This window comes from Lissotriton vulgaris, chromosome 11 (assembly GCF_964263255.1).
Source record: "Lissotriton vulgaris chromosome 11, aLisVul1.2, whole genome shotgun sequence".
Classification (NCBI taxonomy): Eukaryota; Metazoa; Chordata; class Amphibia; order Caudata; family Salamandridae; genus Lissotriton; species Lissotriton vulgaris.
Window position 1 is genome coordinate 1,091,804,811 of NC_141699.1, and position 22,137 is coordinate 1,091,826,947.

A 22,137-nucleotide genomic window follows, 5' to 3' on the forward strand; every position below is an offset into this window, starting at 1 on the left:
GTATGAGAAAATCGATACGGCACGAGCAAGGAGGGAATTTCTCGAAACTAGTGTGAATGTATCTGCGACGGAAAATACTATCCTAGTCTAATGTATGGTGCAGGAGCACTGTATGTTCGTGGCACCCCTGGCAAATTTTTATGGCGCACCAGGGTGCCGCGGCACACAGATTGGGAACCTTCCTGACTGCCTTCTTACAGCTTCCATGATGCAATACGGATATCTGTTTGCAGTGCTCATTTATAGAGTCTGAAAAAACTGTGATAAATGGGCAGCAGCCTTTACAAGCTCTAGGCTATCTTGCAATTGAGAGTTACAATGCAGGTGTAACTCCAATGCAGGGTGTGCAGTTCACATATTTGTGGCACAGGTGGTCGGATGCCTCTTTTCCATCACTGTAAGATGCCAACTTACTCAAAGAGAAACAAGAACGAAACTATTCAAGTATGGTGTGCCCTATAGATTACAAAGAGTTGAATACGTACCAACACATCATGGATTATACACCACATGAAGATTGTGATTGGACTTACTCTTGTAATACTTCTGACTTGGGGCCAGATGGGCTAACATTAGTATTTATGATTACTAAATAGCGGATTTTTGTGATTCACTACTTGCTAAGCACAAACGCTAATGTGCTAAAGTGTGGTTTACACTTTTTACTATTCCTAGGTAGCATATAGATCTACCTCATGAATAATAATAAGGTAAATCTTTGACCCATTAGGATTCTCAAAAATCACATCCATGTCTGTGATTGCTTTTAAATTGCTTTTATAATATATATATATATATATATATATATATATATATATATTCACAGAAAAACCCATAGGTTATAGACCATATATAGTTAGGAATTTGCATTTACAAAACCTTGAAAATTCACTGAAAAAACCATAGGTTATAGACCATATATAGTTAGGGATTAGCATTTAAAAAACCTTATTTTATTTGCACAAAACCATTGAAATTCCATATATAGTTAGTTGCACTAACTATATATCGCGGACCCGCAATCCACTGCTAATGATGTCACATATTACATCATTCATGACATGGTCAGTGACATCACTGATGACATCACTGATGACATCTCAAATGACATCACTGATGACATCACTGATGACATCACTGATGACAACACCCAGTGACTGTATGTTTCTGTAAAGTTAAAATATGTCTTACATATTGAAGAATGAGTGGATGTATAAGTGTCTGGATGAAGGATTTAGTAGGTGCATGACTGACTGTATGAGAGAATGATTAAATGTGTCTCACTGAGTGTATGGGTTAGTGATTAAAGTGTCTTAATTTGGCAATCATTATTTATGTTGTTCTGTAAACTGCTGCATGTTTAAATCAGTAGCTATATCAGTAACTATATGGGTTATTGAATGGTTGCCCAAGTATTTGTATGGGAGACTGAGTATGTGTGTGGGTGGCTGGGAGGTGTATAACTCTGTGCATAGATGTGTGAGCAGTTGATTCCCTAGGTGTATGGGTTCAAAGGTGCATGTAGAAACAGCTGTATGGATAGTTGACTGTGTGCATGAGTATATTGGTGAGTGAATGGATATCTTCACATGTCAAAGTAAGTACATATGTAAAACACACTCCATGTGAGAGTTGACATATATAAATAACTGAACATAAGAGCCAGTGAATGTGTGAGTGGCTGTATGAATCATTGTGAACTTGTATCAAGGATTGTATAAGAGAGTAAATATGTGTTACTATATGTTTGAATAAGTAAGGTGTGTATAACTGTATAGTTGAGGAAATGGAGATGTGATTGATTCTTTGCATGACTGACTAGGTGTGTGAGTATCTCCATGGATGTGTGACAGTCTGTGAGTGCCTGTTTACACTGAGTGTATCTAAGGTTATATTAGAGTCTGAAGATGTATTATCACATAAATGATATCATCAGTGATGTAATCAGTAATGTCAAATGAGATGTCAGTGATGTCATCAGTGATGTCATTTGAGATGTCATCAGTGATGTCATCAGTGATGTCATTTGAGATGTCATCAGTGATGTCATCAGTGATGTCACTGACCATGTCATGAATGATGTAATATGTGACATCATTAGCAGTGGATTGCGGGTCCGCGATATATAGTTAGTGCAACTAACTATATATGGAATTTCAATGGTTTTGTGCAAATAAAATAAGGTTTTTTGAATGCTAATCCCTAACTATATATGGTCTATAACCTATGGTTTTTTCAGTGATTTTTTTAAGGTTTTGTAAATGCAAATTCCTAACTATATATGGTCTATAACCTATGGTTTTTTCTGTGAATTTCATTGGTTTTTTAAAAGCTAATATCTATAGCTGTAAAATATATTCTTTATTAAGTGACGTATCACGTAGCCCGTGAGACGCCTCATGATGCATCGCATAACCGTGCCGTATCGTCTCTGCAGCGCAAACCAAACCCAAAACGTAAGCGCGCCAGAACACGCTTAAAGATATATATATATTTTTTTAACCTTAATTAGACAAAATCCACACGTGCACATATCACAAACGTTCAAAAAACACAATATGTCGGACTCCCGTTACGCTGCCGGTTAGCTGCCCGGTTAACGTACCAGGAAGCACCTTTACCGCAAAAAATCGCAATTTTTTTTTCTTTTGCCCCGCAGGGAACTTTAATAGCCCCCTCATCAATCCTAGGGGTTCAGGAGGGGTCTGCCTTACCCCTTTCATTCATTTACACCTTTTTTTTTCCACCTCTTGTCTCTCGATCCTACCGAGAGACAAGATGGCTGCCGCTCCGGACTGTTTACAATGTTGACAGCCAATCAGCTACTCCTCAGACTCCCGTTACACTGCCGGTTAGCTTCCCGGTTAGCTGCCCGGTTAGCTGCCCGGTTCGCGTACCAAGACGCGTCTCTACGGCGAAAAAATCTGATTTTTTTTTTTTTTTGGGCCCCGAGTGGCTTTATAATATCCCCCTCATCAATCCTATGGGGTCAGAAGGGGTCTACCTTGCCCTCTTTCCTTCATTTCCCCCTTTGTTTTGGTCTCCTCTTGTCTCTCGATCCTACCGAGAGACAAGATGGCGGCCGCTCCGGACTGTTTACAATGTTGACAGCCAATCAGCTACTCCTCAGACTCCCGTTACACTGCCGGTTAGCTTCTGCCTTACCCCTTTCATTCATTTACACCTTTTTTTTTTCCACCTCTTGTCTCTCGATCCTACCGAGAGACAAGATGGCGGCCGCTCCGGACTGTTTACAATGTTGACAGCCAATCAGCTACTCCTCAGACTCCCGTTAAACTGCCGGGTAGCTTCCCGGTTAGCTGCCCGGTTAGCTGCCCGGTTCGCGTACCAAGACGCGTCTCTACGGCGAAAAAATCAGATTTTTTTTTTTTTGGGGGCCCCGCGTGGCTCTATAATATCCCCCTCATCAATCCTAGGGGGTCAGAAGGGGTCTACCTTGCCCCCTTTCCTTCATTTCCCCCTTTGTTTTGGCCTCCTCTTGTCTCTCGATCCTACCGAGAGACAAGATGGCGGCCGCTCCGGACTGTTTAGAATGTTGACAGACACCGGAGAGCCAATCAGCTTCGCTTCGCAAAGTTCCGATACGCGAAAAGTTCGCTAACCGGAGCGCTACCCGGAGCGCTGTTACAGATATATATCTTGTTTTAAACGTTAATTTCTCAAAATCCACTGAAGCACATATATTGAGACCTAGCAAAGGCACATCGGGCTAACAGTCCCCACAATTTTGCCAAGTTTCGTGGAAATCCATTCAGCCGTTCGGGCTAAAAGTGAGGCCAACCGCCCCATGGAAATTAACATGGGAAAAACGCGTTTTGGGACCCCCCTTTTTTCTCGGCCCCCCCTTGACGAACCCCCCCCAAATTTCCAGGAGCTGCTCAGAAACAAAATGTGCCATTTTCCTGAAAATTTCAGCCAATTCCGTCCACAAACGCCAAAGTTATTAGGCATAGAATTTTCAAAAGTTCCATAGAGAAAAAATCCAAACTATATATACCTACTGGCTATCGCCAGTAGGTAATATATATATATATATATATATATATATATATATATATATATATATATATATATATATATATATATATATATATATATATATATATATGTATATATATATATATATACATATATATATATATTCAACAAGAATGCCTCTGCAATGAGGACGCCACTCTGCACTCGATGGATTAACAAATCCCTTTATTTCAAACAGCAGCTCCACCAGGTAGGTTAAATGAATTGTCCCAACGCGTTTCGAAGTACACTTACTTCTTTATCAAGGGGCAGGCAGCAGGAAACGGTGGGAGCTACACACGTCATTTCCCCATCTATGTATGCTCTCTCCAGTGAGGCATACTGGTCAGTGTAGTTCCAATTGATTCCCCACAGTAGGGTCCGTTTTCGTGCTGTGATTATTTTTTCCTGCTTTATCAATTATTGTTCTTTCAGCCCTCCAGTGGGCCCCCAGCCTTGGTATTCTGCTGATAATTAGTAATCTTGTGCGCTGTTTGACAGCTGAAAGCTCACAGCCGTCCAGACCCGATTTCAGTTGCTCGGGCGGTGCATCCTCGGCGGCTGAGACCTGCCGCCATTAAATTCAACAAGAATGCCTCTGCAATGAGGACGCCACTCTGCACTCGATGGATTAACAAATCCCTTTATTTCAAACAGCAGCTCCACCAGGTAGGTTAAATGAATTGTCCCAACGCGTTTCGAAGTACACTTACTTCTTTATCAAGGGGCAGGCAGCAGGAAACGGTGGGAGCTACACACGTCATTTCCCCATATATGTATGCTCTCTCCAGTGAGGCATACTGGTCAGTGTAGTTCCAATTGATTCCCTACATTAGGGTCCGTTTTCGTGCTGTGATTATTTTTTCCTGCTTTATCAATTATTGTTCTTTCAGCCCTCCAGTGGGCCCCCAGCCTTGGTATTCTGCTGATAATTAGTAATCTTGTGCGCTGTTTGACAGCTGAAAGCTCACAGCCGTCCAGACCCGATTCCAGTTGCTCGGGCGGTGCATCCTCGGCGGCTGAGACCTGCCGCCATTAAATTCAACAAGAATGCCTCTGCAATGAGGACGCCACTCTGCACTCGATGGATTAACAAATCCCTTTATTTCAAACAGCAGCTCCACCAGGTCGGTTAAATGATTTGTCCGAACGCGTTTCGAAGTACACTTACTTCTTTATCAAGGGGCAGGCAGCAGGAAACGGTGGGAGCTACACACGTCATTTCCCCATCTATGTATGCTCTCTCCAGTGAGGCATACTGGTCAGTGTAGTTCCAATTGATTCCCCACATTAGGGTCCGTTTTCGTGCAGTGATTATTTTTTCCTGCTTTATCAATTATTGTTCTTTCAGCCCTCCAGTGGGCCCCCAGCCTTGGTATTCTGCTGATAATTAGTAATCTTGTGCGCTGTTTGACAGCTGAAAGCTCAGAGCCGTCCAGACCCGATTCCAGTTGCTCGGGCGGTGCATCCTCGGCGGCTGAGACCTGCCGCCAATAAATTCAACAAGAATGCCTCTGCAATGAGGACGCCACTCAGCAGCTCCACCAGGTAGGTTAAATGAATTGTCCCAACGCGTTTCGAAGTACACTTACTTCTTTATCAAGGGGCAGGCAGAGTGGCGTCCTCATTGCAGAGGCATTCTTGTTGAATTTAATGGCGGCAGGTCTCAGCCGCCGAGGATGCACCGCCCGAGCAACTGGAATCGGGTCTGGACGGCTGTGAGCTTTCAGCTGTCAAACAGCGCACAAGATTACTAATTATCAGCAGAATACCAAGGCTGGGGGCCCACTGGAGGGCTGAAAGAACAATAATTGATAAAGCAGGAAAAAATAATCACAGCACGAAAACGGACCCTAATGTGGGGAATCAATTGGAACTACACTGACCAGTATGCCTCACTGGAGAGAGCATACATAGATGGGGAAATGACGTGTGTAGCTCCCACCGTTTCCTGCTTGCTGCCCCTTGATAAAGAAGTAAGTGTACTTCGAAACGCGTTGGGACAATTCATTTAACCTACCTGGTGGAGCTGCTGTTTGAAATAAAGGGATTTGTTAATCCATCGAGTGCAGAGTGGCGTCCTCATTGCAGAGGCATTCTTGTTGAATTTAATGGCGGCAGGTCTCAGCCGCCGAGGATGCACCGCCCGAGCAACTGGAATCGGGTCTGGACGGCTGTGAGCTTTCAGCTGTCAAACAGCGCACAAGATTACTAATTATCAGCAGAATACCAAGGCTGGGGGCCCACTGGAGGGCTGAAAGAACAATAATTGATAAAGCAGGAAAAAATAATCACAGCACAAAAACGGACCCTAATGTGGGGAATCAATTGGAACTACACTGACCAGTATGCCTCACTGGAGAGAGCATACATAGATGGGGAAATGACGTGTGTAGCTCCCACCGTTTCCTGCTGCCTGCCCCTTGATAAAGAAGTAAGTGTACTTCGAAACGCGTTGGGACAATTCATTTAACCTACCTGGTGGAGCTGCTGTTTGAAATAAAGGGATTTGTTAATCCATCGAGTGCAGAGTGGCGTCCTCATTGCAGAGGCATTCTTGTTGAATTTAATGGCGGCAGGTCTCAGCCGCCGAGGATGCACCGCCCGAGCAACTGGAATCGGGTCTGGACGGCTGTGAGCTTTCAGCTGTCAAACAGTGCACAAGATTACTAATTATCAGCAGAATACCAAGGCTGGGGGCCCACTGGAGGGCTGAAAGAACAATAATTGATAAAGCAGGAAAAAATAATCACAGCACGAAAACGGACCCTAATGTGGGGAATCAATTGGAACTACACTGACCAGTATGCCTCACTGGAGAGAGCATACATAGATGGGGAAATGACGTGTGTAGCTCCCACCGTTTCCTGCTGCCTGCCCCTTGATAAAGAAGTAAGTGTACTTCGAAACGCGTTGGGACAATTCATTTAACCTACCTGGTGGAGCTGCTGTTTGAAATAAAGGGATTTGTTAATCCATCGAGTGCAGAGTGGCGTCCTCATTGCAGAGGCATTCTTGTTGAATATATATATATATATATATATATATATATCCATCCAAGAAAACTCTCCTTCCCTGGTCAACACCTGGAACGGAACGAGCACGGACCACACGGTTCTTGTTAAATACTGCTTTGTTTTATTTTAGGCATCTCTCACAAACAAACGGCAGCCATTACGCGTTTCATCCCTCCTGGGGGACTTGATATGTATATATATATATATATATACACACACACACACACATCTATATATGTATATATATAATTTTTTTAAATGCAGTCCATTTTCCTTAAAGGAAAATGGGTTGCACTGACTGCTATTAAAAAATGTTTATTCGCCCAATCTCTAGGGGGAATGGTTCCCTTGAGGACCCCTATTTGGTGGTAAAATGCAAAAGTTTTGTGACTATATTTCGGTCACAAAACATTTGTACATACCAATGCAAATCGGTATTAGGAAGCAATAACCCAAACAGGTCCCTTTCAAATACTGAATTGCAAACTCAAATTGTGATTCAGTAACAGCTTATCAAGTCGCAATTTCAGCATTGTACATAGCAAAGGCATTTTTGGGTTCCAAACAGCCTGGGTTTTGGAGTTTTTGGGTTGCAAATCAGCTCATTTGCGAATGCAAAAATGTTACATCTGTCTCATACTTCAATCCAGGAGTAAGCCATTAGCTATAGAAAACTCTTTGTGAATCCGTCCCATTGTGTTTACAATTACTTTTCTAGTCACACTGGGTGGGCCACAAGGCATTTCCACCTGCAGCAAACAGCAGACGTGTGAACATCCTTCTTAATAATTTGCCAAAGAATATCACCTTTCAAAAGTAGTGCCAAGAGCAATATGCTTACAAGGAGCTGGAGCCAAATTAATTGTTGTCTTGATCATCAGGAGATGGTCTTGAGTAGGCCTATAGTTCTTGAAGAAGAACCTCTTCAATAGTGAGAGTGCAAAATATGAGTAAAGGAGGAGGAGAACTGCATCAGGCTTACCTTGGTATCCAGAGTTACAGTTGCAAGAGTAACTTCCAATGGAGTTAGTACAAGTCGCATCCTTATGGCATGGGCTCTTCAAGCACTCATCTATGTCAATGCAAGATGTCCCATTTCCTAAAGAAGGTCAACAAAGCAATCAGAGGAGTGGACATATGTGAGTTTCTAAACGTAATATGTGGGTGATGTGTTCCGTGAGTTACAGAGCATGTAAGAACCCTGCCTGAGTTACCTTGGAATCCGGTATTACAAGTGCAAGTGTAACTTCCAACGGTGTTGGTGCAGGTGGCATTTGCGTGGCAGGGGCGGATCCTCAAACACTCATCTTCATCACTGCAAGATGTTCCATTACCTAAAGAGGATCAATAAAACATTCAGGAGAGTGGCTATATACCAGTCATTGTATGTATCCTGTGTATGGAGTGTAACATGACTTTCAGAGTATTTGAGTAGAACCTCACTTGAGTTACCTTGGAATCCGGTATTACAAGTGCAAGTGTAACTTCCAACGGTGTTAGCGCAGGTCGCATTTTTGTGGCATGGGTTGGTCGAACACTCATTTACATCACTGCAAAATGTCCCGTTACCTAAAGGGAAGCAATAAAGTATTCAGGGGAGTGGGTATATACTAGTCTTTGTATGTATCCTGCGGATTAAAGGTGACATAACTTATAGAATATTTAAAAAGACCCTCACTTGAGTTACCTTGGTATCCTGAGTTACAGGTGCATGTGTAACTTCCAATAGTGTTGTTGCAGGTGGCATTTATGTGGCAGGGGCTGGTCAAACACTCATTTATATCACTGCAAAATGTTCCATTACCTAAACAGGATCAATAAAACATTCAGGAGAGTGACTATATACCAGTCATTGTATGTATCCTGTGTATGGAGTGTAACATGACTTTCAGAGTATTTGAGTAGAACCTCACTTGAGTTACCTTGGAATCCGGTATTACAAGTGCAAGTGTAACTTCCATCGGTGTTAGCGCAGGTCGCATTTTTGTGGCATGGGTTGGTCGAACACTCATTTACATCACTGCAAAATGTCCCGTTACCTAAAGAGAAGCAATAAAGTATGCAGGGGAGTGGGTATATACTAGTCATTGTATGTATCCTGCGGATTAAATGTGACATACCTTATAGAATATTTAAGAAGACCCTCGCTTGAGTTACCTTGGTATCCTGAGTTACAGGTGCATGTGTAACTTCCAATAGTGTTGTTGCAGGCCGCGTATTTGTGGCATGTGCTGTTCACCAGACATTCATCTACATCACTGCAAGATGTTCCATTACCTAAAAAGATGGAACAAAGTATTCAGAGACCAGAGAAGTGGCTTTAGGCTAATCACTGTGGGGCTTACTTACAAGCCACTTGCGCAGCCAGTACGTCACATTTTCCCATATTAAAAGAGATGAACCGGTGGTGAAGGGGGCTTGTAAATAAGACCCTATGTGTATACTGTGGATGTAGTGCAACATTCCATACTCAATATGTAAGACCCTTGCTTGAGTGACCTAGCTATCTAAGGTTACATGAGCATGTGTGCAGTAAGCCCTGATAAAGGAAGAAAGCACTGGTTTAGTTGATGTCCTAGGAAAAACAGCAGGGAGCTCATAAAGTGTGGGTTTTTAAAGTTATTTACTATATAATTGGCTTTGGTAGTTTTTGATTTCAAAGTTACTTTCCAAACATATTACTTCATGTCATACAGTACATGTGTATTTTCTCAGTCTCTTTCTTTTACAAGATGTGTTCCTGCATTTTTGTTTTCATGTTACTAATGCCTCATGCATTGCGCATACTGCAAACAGAGTTGGATATAAACCAAACTACCAAAGAAATATACAAAAAGAAAGTAGATGCGCGTTCTTGACAGCACAACTGAGAGCTCTGGAGTTAAGACTGAAGGAAGGGGTTCCACCAAATACTAAAGGGCTGCTCATTTACATCATATGGACCTTGATAGTGTCTGTCACCATGTGACATGCTTCCTTATCCAGTCCTTGGCCTTTGTCGAGATCATATTAAGCAACAACAAATATGTGTCAATTGTCATTACAATTCGATAGGAAAGCTTAGAGAAGAATTACAGAATTGTTTTGAAAAATGGAATGGGCCAAGGAAAATATTTACTGGGATGGCCACTTAAGCAAAGATGTTTTGCACCTGCACTTATTTTCTTGTTTTTGTTCTTTTTATGAAAATTGATCTCCTTTTATATAGGAGACAGCCACCCAGCTCAGTACAGAATGAGAGGACCACCACTATGGCACAGGGGTCCTTCTACTGATGGACCAAAGGTGATAATGGCATTACTTCAACCGGCAGAAACTCAGTAGCCCTTCATCTCTACTTGGGGCAGTAGTACCATATAACTTACAGAATGGTACTAGTAACACCAATTTCTAATGACCCCTCATTTGCATCAACAGGACTTTTCGCTCAAAGGATGAGAGAAGAACGTGCAACACTAATTCATGTGTAGACATGAGGAGCACAGATTGGAAGAAAATTGAAACCTATATTTACCAGTAAATCCAGGTTTGCAGGTGCATGTGAAGCTTCCAATGGTGTTCGTACATGTTGCATTTGTTGAGCAGGGGCTTCCGAGACACTCATCTAGATCACAGAAGGTTCCATTGCCTAGACGAAAAAAAGATGCAAACTGTTCATTGTTTTCAATCCCTGTTGGAGCATTCTGCATCTGCATGCAGCATTCAAGTAGCACACATCTTTTATCATGAAGAATTAGAATGTGACACTAGGACAGAGGAGGAAATAGCACTCAAAGAATTGAGAGTTGAAGGCGTGTCGACCCTCATCTTTGCCGTCACAATATCAATCTACAAACGTATCCTCACCCTAGTAAGTATTCATACGAAGCATTAGAGAAAAATATATATATATAGGTAACCCATTTGTGAGCAAAAGTCTGTTGTCAGGGGTGAAAACTAGACTAGTAGAGGTACACGTCACAGGACAGAGGACAGGCAGAGACTCATTTGAGGTTTGCGTTTCCTCACACCAGTGAGTTATTTTAATATCAAACTGCAACAGCTGTGACTCAAGTGCAACCGCTCTGAGATGCCCCCATGTGAGTCGAGTGCTATAGCAAATGATGTTAACATAACATAACATAACATTAGTAAAGCCATGGATAGTTGATGCTTTTAAGGGACATTCTTATCAATCTCCCCAAGTGGAGGAGGATCGTGGGTACTCTGGGCAGGTCAGTGTTTTGTTAATACTGATTTGAGCTCCACGCTAAACCTAAGGGCCATATTGACAGGGGCATTGTGTCACAGGAATGCCACTTTTATTGATGCTCCTGGGGCACAATGCCCTGCTCCCTGTTTACAAAGTGGTGTTAAGCCACTTGTTGTGGCTTAACCCTGCCTTATAAATATGATAATCTTTCATGCAGGTATCTGCGTGGATGGGGCGTGCAATGGGTGTTGCTGCGGGAGTTCCACCCCAACACCCTTTACTTTTTGGCGCTGCCCCAGCTTTCAAGGTTGTGTAAATCTGAGGTTGTGCCAAAAACTAACGCCATGCAAGAGCAGGTATTAGAATGGCGATACAAGGAGAAATACATTTAGTTTTCCTCCTCGTTTTTGCTTTCTCTATGTGTGCTACATTCTGCACCACACACAGAAAGATCAAAACTCCATGAAGTGAATGATTGTTTATGTGCAGGAAGGTGTTCCTTCCTGAATATAAACAATCTTTAAATAATCGTTGTTAAATAATGATGATTTGATACTTCTATGTGTGCTGAGTTCTGCAGTGAACATAGAAGAAAAAATTATTTAGTGTTTATGTACCGGAAGGGGTACATTTCCATTTACATATGCCCCTAATTCTGGAAATATATTTGTAGACAAAAAAAACAGCAACAATATTTATGAGCAGTCTCCTGGCTTTCTCTTGTGGCCACACAACAAAACACAGTTGCAAATCTGCTCTGCTCATGAAGGGGACTGGACCACTCTGTAAAACAGAGGAAATAAGGCACCTCTGGCCGTAGTTCTGCATCCCGCTGCTCTCTCGGCCCGCCTTCCTATCTATAGGAAGTCAGAACCTTACGAAGTACATTGTCACCCTTTATATGGTTGGAGGTTTACTCCTGACAAATGTATGAGAAAATCTATTGGACACGAGCAAGGAGGGAACTTCCCCAAACTGGTGTGAATTTATCTACAAATGATAATGCTATCCCTAGTCTAATGTATGGTGCAGGAGCACTGTATGTTCGTGGCACCCCTGGCAAATGTTGACGGCGCACCAGGGTGCCGCGGCACACAGATTGGGAACCTTCCTGACTGCCTTCTTACAGCTTCCATGATGCAATACGGATATCTGTTTGCAGTGCACATTTATAGATTCTGAAAAAACTGTGATAAATGGGCAGCAGCCTTTGAAAGCGCGAGGCTACCTTGCAATTCAGAGTTACAATGCAGGTGTAACTCCAATGCAGGGTGTGCAGTTCACACATTAGTGGCACAGGTTGTCAGATGCCTCTTTTACATCACTGAAAGATGCCAACTAACTCAAAGAGAAACAAGAAGGAAACTATTCAAAGCATCTATTTACATTAACCCAAATATTTGTCCTGTACTCAAAGTATGATGTGCCCTGTAGATTACAAAGAATTGAATACATAACAAAACATGATGGATTATACACTACATGTAGATTGTGATTAGACTTACACTTGTAATACTTCTGACTTGGGGCCAGATGGACTAATATTAGTATTTACGATTACTAAACATCGGATTTTTGTGATTCACTATTTGGTAAGCACAAACGCTAATGTGCTAAAGTGTGTTTTACACTTTTTACTATCCCTAGGTTGCAAATAGATCTACCTCATGAATATTGATGAGGTAAATCTCAGTTTTTGACCCATTAGGAATCTCAAAATCACATCCATGTCTGTGATTGCTTTAAACTTGCTTTTAAATATTATATATATATAATAGCAAGAAAAATACATAAATTCGCTAGAGACCAAGAGGATTATCAAAGAGGACAAATATACACTTTCTCAAAAAAATATGATAATTTCCGAAAAATAAGGAAAAACATTTCACAACCAAATACCCTGCAAGCTGGTGCCTCAAATTGAAATAATGATGACAGTAATGCTGACCCAGAATCATTAACAAGTGAATCAAGTGATGAATCAGGCAGCAGAAGCAGCAAAGATACTGATTTCAGGGTTCTGAGCATGGAGGAAGAATTGGATTTTTTAGTGGCAGCCTGGATGAAAACCTTAAGACCACGGAACGAACAAAATCAGGTCGGAAAAGGCGGGACACAATCAGGCGGTCAAACAGGAGGAAACGCAAACGAGAAGCCCAAAAAGAAGAAAAAATGTTGGCGCAAGAAGTAAGGACAGACCAACAGAAAATAGTGAATTTAACTACAATGACTCTTACAAAAGCGGAAGAGCAGTTGTTAGCGTTAGGCCTGAATTATTGCCCAAACACAGATTTTAATTATGCCGCCACACGAATTGATGTTTTCAAATTCATAAGAAAGCTGAAGTTAAAAAAGATCTTTGCAATGAAAAATGTATGGGATGAAAAAAGAACAAAATTACCTACCACCACAGGATCCAATCTACTGGTCTCAGAAGTTCCTACTTTATGGGCATTACATGAATTAAATAATGAAGAAGAAGACAACTCACAGTTGGCAACACAAACAAAACTGCGAGAAATGAACTTATTACAAAAGGGTGCAGGAGAAAGCCCCTTCAAGCCCAAATCGACATTTACTCCTCTAATGCCGAAGGACGCCATAGACGTGTTCCACGACTGTGTTATTGAGGACATGAAAAAATTAAACTGCCAAACAAATCATAAAAAATGCAGACCCAATTATCATCAAATACAGTTTGTCAATCTAATGGAGAAGATAAGAAAGAACCCAGATGTAGTGGTGAAGAAATCCGATAAAGGAAATATTGTCCTTTGGCAAAAAGTGGAGTATGATGCAGAAGCGATGCGGCAGTTGGACAATATAAACTGCTATGAAAGAACCTCTCTGAAAACATACAACAAAGCAAAGGAGAATATTAAGAAAGAATTGCAGAAGTGGAAAAGTGAGGGGCTAATAACAAGTGAGGAATTTAAATTCATGCATAAGACTCATCCAGCAATGCCCTTCTTATATCTGCTACCCAAGCTACATAAAGGAAAAGTTCCAATACCAGGTCGTCCAATAATATCAGCAATAAATAGTATGACGGAACAAGTAGGCCAATATATAGACTTTTATTTACAAGATCTAGTTAAAGGCATGCCATCATACATAAAGGACACTGGCGATTTTTTTAAACGGATTGACAACATATCTTGGACTAATGATCTGGTGCTTCTGACTCTTGATATAGAGTCCTTATCCTCATAGATGCTATTAAACATCCCTCCCCAGTGCTGCGCTGTCCATTGGAACCAGTGCTGAATGGACGTCCAATGGTCGTGCGCAGCACTGGGGAGGTAGTGCTGCCGTCGGCCAACACACCGACGCAGCACTTAAGGGGTTATACACCAGTATTGACCATGAACAGGGTCTGCGTGGTGTGAAATACTTTTTAAATACTCGACCAGCAGAGTATGTCTTGCATAATAAGATGCTTTTGTCCTTAATTACTTGGTGTCTTAATAACAATTATTTTTCCTTTGGGAAGGAGTTGTTTAGACAAAAGCGAGGGGTGGCTATGGGGGCCTGCTTTTCCCCGAGCTATGCGTGCTTGCACGTTGGGTTCTGGGAGAAGCAGGTCCTCATGGGACAACACCAACAAGAGGTGGAAGAGAGAATATGTCCATGGCTGCGCTTTATAGACGATGTGTTTATTGTGTGGAGGGGGGACAGTCAAAGCGCGAAAGAATTTGTTGAGAAAATCAATATAAATGACCATAACCTGTTCTTTACTTCTCAATGTAGTACAAGTACAATCAAATTTTTAGATGTTAAGATACAGGTAATTGACAACAAATTACCGACCACTGCATATAGGAAACCCACAGCAGGGAACGCTACCCTCCATGCGTCAAGTGCCCATCCTAAACACTTAATAGCCAGTATTCCCTACGGGGAATTACTGCGGCTTAAGCGCCTATGTAGTACCCCTGAAGCATATGAAAAATGTAAGATTGAAAGTCTGGAAAGGATGCGAGCTAGGGGCTATACAGAAAATATGCTCACTAGGGCCATAGACAAAGTTAGTGAAAGACCCCGAGAAGAACTATTACCAACAGACACTGAGTCAGCAAATGATATTGTAAACAAGGATGAGACGCCAAGGCTGATTACAACATTCAGGAGGCAGGAACGCAAGATATGAGCTATACTGAATAGAAACTGGCCAATTGTTTTAACGGATAGCATTTTAAAAGAGGACCTCCGGAGAAACCCCAGGTAACTTTTAGAAAATGCAAGAACATGGCCACTTATGTAGCACAACCCACAGTAGCAGGGGCTCCTGCTACTATGTGGTTACCAACTAAACAGGGTTTCTACAAATGCTCAACCTGCCGGGCATGCAACTTTGGTGTAAACACTACGAAGTATAGCACACCTTTCAGTAAAAATGAACAGAGCATTAAGGACACCTTTGACTGTCGAACAGAATTTGCTGTATATATACTCACGTGCACTTGTGGACTTAGGTACGTGGGAAGTACCATAAAACCATTGCACATGAGAATCTTACAACATATAAGAGCTATTATCAACAGCGATCCCGCCTATCCGGTAGCCAGACATTTTAAAGCGATACATGAAAAAAACATTAATTGTTTGACTTATTATGTCATGGACTCGGTACCGGTACCTAAAAGAGGCGGCGACAGGGAAAAGTTGCTAAGGCAGTTGGAGACAAAATATATATTAAATCTTAACAGCAAGGCTCCAAATGGATTAAATAACACAGAGGACATGCACACATACTTATAAAATATAAAGATGAATCACAAATAATGAAGTATAAATGCAAATGCTATATAGCAGAAGATCTCTCATTCCTGGTTTTTAATTATCACTTATTTTTTCACTTTTTGCACAAGGCACTTTTTTCTGACCATAATATTATCATGTATAATAAACTAGGTTGGTTTCTTGTCCAAAGATTGGACTTTTAACCAGATCCTAGGACAATTTATAAAATGCAAGTATAGTACAAAAACAACAAATTATCGGTTATTTAATAAAAAGAACAGTCACTTTTTGCTAGATTTGCACATATGCAGTAAGGTTGTTTGCTCTTCTTTTTTTGCACTGTAAATTGCGTAATTTGCACAAAAATTGCTTTTATAGGCATTAATGCCGTTATCTTGTTTTAACTCTAGAGTTTTATACTTTTATGAGTTTAACATAACCAATGCGTGATATTGCACAAAAACAATTTGGTTTTAACCATTTTTTTAAAAAATGATGTAAATGCAATAATTTTACACATATTTATTATTTATTATTCTTGATGGCATAATGTTGCACAGTTATAAATAATGCATTTATGCATAAATATATGAAGTGACTGTAAAATGGATTGAAACCGATTGCACAGACAGGTTGATAGAAATGTAACATTGCATTTTCATGTGAATGTATAGATTGTCAGCAAAAGTGTGTCTTCACTTTTTATGCACCACGTGGTGATAATGAATGAAAAATTAAGTATTTATTGAGGAAGCATACTGCATTGTCGCAATGTGAACAAGGTTACCTGGTAACCGAAACGCGTCATGCCGGAAGAAGACCGTGTGAAGAGTTAATAAATCATCCTGAAATACTTATTTGCTGCCTGGTGGTTCGTCATTCTGTGATCCGAGAATGCCGTTTTTCAGAATGTGCTAGGATATATATATATATGTATATATGTATATATATATATATATATATATATATATATATATATATATATATATATATATATATATATATATATATATATATATATATATATATGTATATATACACACACACATCCATATATATATATATATATATATATATATATATATATATATATATATATATATATATACATATATGTATATATTTTTTTTTAATGCAGCCATTTTCCTTAAAGGAAAGCAGGATGCACTGCCTGCTATTAAAAAATGTTGATTCACCCAATCTCTAGAGGGAAGGGTTCCCTTTAGGACCCCTTCCTATTTGCGAATGGGTTACCACCAACTCCAAGTTGATGGTAAAATGCAAAGGTTTTGTGACCATATTTCGCAAAACATTTGTGCATACCAATGCAAATCTGTATTAGGAAGCAATACCCCAAACACGCCCCTTTCAAATACTGATTTGCAAACCCAGATTGCGATCCTGTAACAGCTTATCAAGTCGCAATTTCAGCTTTGTACATAGTCAAAGGCATTTTTGGGTTTGTAAATAACCTGATTCTGCAAAGCGGCTCATATGCGAAGGCAAAGTTTTTACATCTGTCTCTTACTCCTTTAATCCGGGAGTAAGTAATTAGCTATAGAAAACTCTTTGCGAATCCGTACCATTGTGTTTACAATTACTTTTCTAGTCACACTGGGTGGTCCACAAATCATTTTCAGCTGCAGCAAACAGCAGATGTGTGAATGTCTGTCTTAATCATTTGCCACAGAATATCACCTTTTAAAAGTAGTGCCAAGAGCAATATGCTTACAAGAAGCTGGAGTCAAATTAATTGTTGTCTTGATCATCAGGAGATGGTCTTGAGTAGGCCAACAGCTCCTGAAGAAGAACCTCTTCTATAGTGAGAGTGCAAAATATGAGTAAAGGAGGAGGAGAACTGCATTGGGCTTACCTTGGTATCCAGAGTTACAGGTGCAAGAGTAACTTCCAATGGAGTTAGTACAAGTCGCATCCTTATGGCATGGGCTCTTCGAGCACTCATCTATGTCAATGCAAAATGTCCCATTACCTAAAGAAGGTCAACAAAGCAATCAGAGGAGTGGACATATGTGAGTTTCTAAACGTAATATGTGGGTGATGTATTACGTGAGTTAGAGAGCATTTAAGAACCATGCTGAGTTACCTTGGAATCCGGTTTTACAAGTGCAAGTGTAACTTCCAACGGTGTTAGAGCATGTGGCATTTATGTGGCAGGGGCTGGTCAAACACTCATTTATATCACTGCAAAATGTCCCGTTACCTAAAGGGAAGCAATAAAGTATTCAGGGGAGTGGGTATATACTTTTTATTGTGTGTATCCTGCGGACTAAATGTGACATAACTTATAGAATATTTAGGAAGACCCTCGCTTGAGTTACCTTGGTATCCTGAGTTACAGGTGCAAGTATAACTTCCAATAGTGTTGTTGCAGGAGGCATTTATGTGGCAGGGGCTGGTCAAACACTCATTTATATCACTGCAAAATGTTCCATTACCTAAAGAGGATCAATAAAACATTCAGGAGAGTGGCTATATACCAGCCATTGTATGTATCCTGTGTATGGAGTGTAACATGACTTTCAGAGTATTTGAGTAGAACCTCACTTGAGTTACCTTGGTATCCAGGGTTACAGGTGCAAGTGTAACTTCCATCGGTGTTAGCGCAGGTCGCATTTTTGTGGCATGGGTTGGTCAAACACTCATTTACATCACTGCAAAATGTACTGTTACCTAAAGGGAAGCAATAAAGTATTCAGGGGAGTGGGTATATACTAGTCATTGTATGTATCCTGCAGATTAAATGTGACATAACTTATAGAATATTTAAGAAGACCCTCGCTTGAGTTACCTTGGTATCCTGAATTACAGGCGCATGTGTAACTTCCAATAGTGTTGTTGCAGGTGGCATGTATGTGGCAGGGGCTGGTCAAACACTCATTTATATCACTGCAAAATGTTCCATTACCTAAAGAGGATCAATAAAACATTCAGGAGAGTGGCTATATACCAGCCATTGTATGTATCCTGTGTATGGAGTGTAACATGACTTTCAGAGTATTTGAGTAGAACCTCAATTGAGTTACCTTGGTATCCAGCATTACAGGTGCAAGTGTAACTTCCAACGGTGTTAGCGCAGGTCGCATCTTTGTGGCATGGGTTGGTCAAACACTCATTTACATCACTGCAAAATGTCCCGTTACCTAAAGGGAATCAATAAAATATTCTGGGGAGTGGGTATATACTAGTCATTGTATGTATCCTGCGGATTAAATGTGACATAACTTATAGAATATTTAAGAAGTCCCTCGCTTGAGTTACCTTGGTATCCTGAGTTACAGGTGCATGTGTAACTTCCAATAGTGTTGTTGCAGGTCGCGTATTTGTGGCATGTGCTGTTCAGCGCACACTCATCTACATCACTGCAAGATGTTCCATTACCTAAAAAGATGGAACAAAGTATTCAGAGACCAGAGAAGTGGCTTTAGGCTAATCACTGTGGGGCGTATTTACAAGCTCCTTTTCGCAGTCAGTATGTCACATTTTCCCATATTAAAAGAGATGAACCGGTGGCGCAGGGGGCTTGTAATTAAGACCCTAAGTGTATACTGTGGATGTAGTGCAGCATTCCATACTCAATATGTAAGACCCATGCTTGAGTGACCTAGCTATCCAAGGTTACATGAGCATGTGTGAAGTAAGCCCTGATAAAGGAAGAAAGCACTGGTTTAGTTGATGTTCTAGGAAAAACAGCAGGGTACATGTGTAGATTTTCTCAGTCTCTTTCTTTTCCCAGATGTGTTCCTGCATTTTTGTTTTCATGTAACTAATGCCTCATGCATTGCGCATACTGCAAACAGAGTTAGATATAAACCAAACTTTCAAAGAAATATACACAAAGAAAGTAGATGTGTGTTCTTGACAGCACAACTAGGAGTTCTCGAGTTAAGACTGAAGGAAGTGGTTCCACCAAACTCCAAATGGCTGCTCATTTACATCATATGGACCTTGATAATATCTGTCACCATGTGGGAAGAGTGTTCTTACGACATGCTTCCTTATCCAGTCCTTGGCCTTTGTCAGATCATATTAAGCAACAACAAATATGTGTCAATTGTCATTATAATTTGATAGGAAAGCTTGGAGAAGAATTACAGAATTGTTTTGAAAAATGGAAAGGGCCAAGGAAAATAATTACTGGGATGGCCACTTAAGCAAAGATGTTTTGCACCTGCACTTATTTTCTTGTTTTTGTTCTCCTTTTATAAAGGAGACAGCCACCCAGCTCAGTACAGAATGAGAGGACCACCACTATGGCACAGGGGTCCTTCTACTAATGGACCCAAGGTGATAATGGCATTACTTCAACTGGCAGAATCTCAGTAGCCCCTTCACCTCTACTTGGGGCAGTAGTACCATAAGTCTTACAGAATGGTACTAGTAACACCAATTTCTAATGACCCCTCATTTGCATCAACTGGACATTTCACTCAAAGGATGAGAGAAGAACGTGCAGCACTAATTCATGTGTGGACGTGAAGAGGACAGATTGGAAGAAAATTGAAACCTATATTTACCAGTAAATCCCGGTTTGCAGGTGCATGTGAAGCTTCCAATGGTGTTCGTACATGTTGCATTTGATGAGCAGGGGCTTCTGAGACACTCATCTAGATCACAGAAGGTTCCATTGCCTGAGACAAAAAAAAGATTCAAACTATTCATGGGTTTTAATCTTAGTTGGAGCATTCTGCATCTGCAGATAGCATTCAAGTAGCACACATCTTTTATCATGAAGAATTAGAATGTGACACTAGGACAGAGGAGGAAATAGCACTCAAAGAATGGAGAGCTGAAGGCGTTTCGACCCTCATATTTGCCGTCACAATATCAATCTACAAAGTTATCCTCACCCCAATAAGTATTTATACGAAGCATTAGAGAAAAAAATGAACAAAATATATATTTGTCTATAAGACTCTGAAATGTCCTTACAGCAAATTGTATAATAATATACCTATACCTACCTTCGTGACGCTTCAGGAGTCGGTGTCATGGTTACGATACACATGTAGGGCAATTTGTTTAGAGTAGACAATGTTACAGCATTCAATGGGTATTTCAGGTAAGGGCAGTAAAATCACAGTGTAGTGTATTTTTATGCAGTTGTAGGTGTCACAAATCTGGCCCAATGGCATTAAAGCATTTCTCAAAGGATCAATACTAAATTTCATATATTAATAAACAAACTCATTAAACATGAAATTGGGGTACAAATCACCCAATGGTGGTACACAGAGGCAGAAAAAAAGAACACAAAATGTAGAGAAAACAGAAGGAAATAGTCATAAGGTGAAAAAAGTAAGTCAATCAGAACTATAAAGAGTCAAAATGTGCAATCAAGAAATTAATTTTTTTAAAGTAAAGAGGTAGCTGGAAGCATACATAGGGGGTGATAATGTTGAAATAGCAAGATGGGAGATATCTGACAAGGCCAATCTGTGGTTAGACAATATGGGTTCAATATTACAAGAGTACATACATTACCCAGACTCAAGTGTCTTTGGAACATTAGGATTTTAATCTTTTTTTGGTCTCAATTTAACAAAATCTTCTCCACTACACATCCGTTTCATATATCCCTTATTTTTTAGGTAGTATTTCATCTATCTGGAATCCTTACAATCTCGATATAAAAATAATTGACTTACTTCTTGCAGTAGCTTTTCAGCAAATTACCAAAGCTTGGAAAGATTCCACTAAACTCTCTTATCAGGCTTGGTGGTATGCTGCGTGCCATAATCATAGATTAGATACAACATATGTTTATCCACCTGTTTTAGCACCAAAACGAAAGCAGTTATGGGATCCGGTTACTTCATTTTTTGATTCTTGTGCCCTTCGTTCTCTGCCTAAATCTCCCATTCAACAAGAAGTTGCTAAACCTCCTTGAGTTCCTCTTATTGTATTATCTTTTTTTCTTTTTCATAATATTCATAAAATTGCTATGTTGTTTATTATCATATTTCAAAGTGTATTATTATATTTCAAAGTAATGTATTACTCTTTATCTCCTAGCTGGTATTTTTCTTTTTGTATTTATCTCATATGAATTGTTTTTTCTTATCTATTTTTGATTTTTGATTCTCGTTCTCATGTGTTTCATTTATTCTTTTTGTATCAATTTCATGC

General features: G+C 40.3%; 1 protein-coding gene across 1 annotated transcript in view; it reads right to left on the bottom strand.

The window, feature by feature from the left end:
- The window catches only part of LOC147684202 (uncharacterized), a gene marked incomplete at its 5' end in the record, with an annotated part of 198,799 nt that overhangs the window by 56,696 nt on the left and 119,966 nt on the right, over positions 1-22,137 (bottom strand). The window contains 15 exons of the mRNA XM_086942612.1: positions 8,038-8,154; positions 8,270-8,389; positions 8,508-8,624; positions 8,743-8,859; positions 8,978-9,094; positions 9,213-9,332; positions 10,570-10,683; positions 17,864-17,980; positions 18,095-18,211; positions 18,330-18,446; positions 18,565-18,681; positions 18,800-18,916; positions 19,035-19,151; positions 19,270-19,389; positions 20,526-20,639. Coding sequence (XP_086798738.1) covers positions 8,038-8,154; positions 8,270-8,389; positions 8,508-8,624; positions 8,743-8,859; positions 8,978-9,094; positions 9,213-9,332; positions 10,570-10,683; positions 17,864-17,980; positions 18,095-18,211; positions 18,330-18,446; positions 18,565-18,681; positions 18,800-18,916; positions 19,035-19,151; positions 19,270-19,389; positions 20,526-20,639 — 1,758 coding nt within the window. The remainder of the gene's footprint in view (positions 1-8,037; positions 8,155-8,269; positions 8,390-8,507; positions 8,625-8,742; positions 8,860-8,977; positions 9,095-9,212; positions 9,333-10,569; positions 10,684-17,863; positions 17,981-18,094; positions 18,212-18,329; positions 18,447-18,564; positions 18,682-18,799; positions 18,917-19,034; positions 19,152-19,269; positions 19,390-20,525; positions 20,640-22,137) is intronic.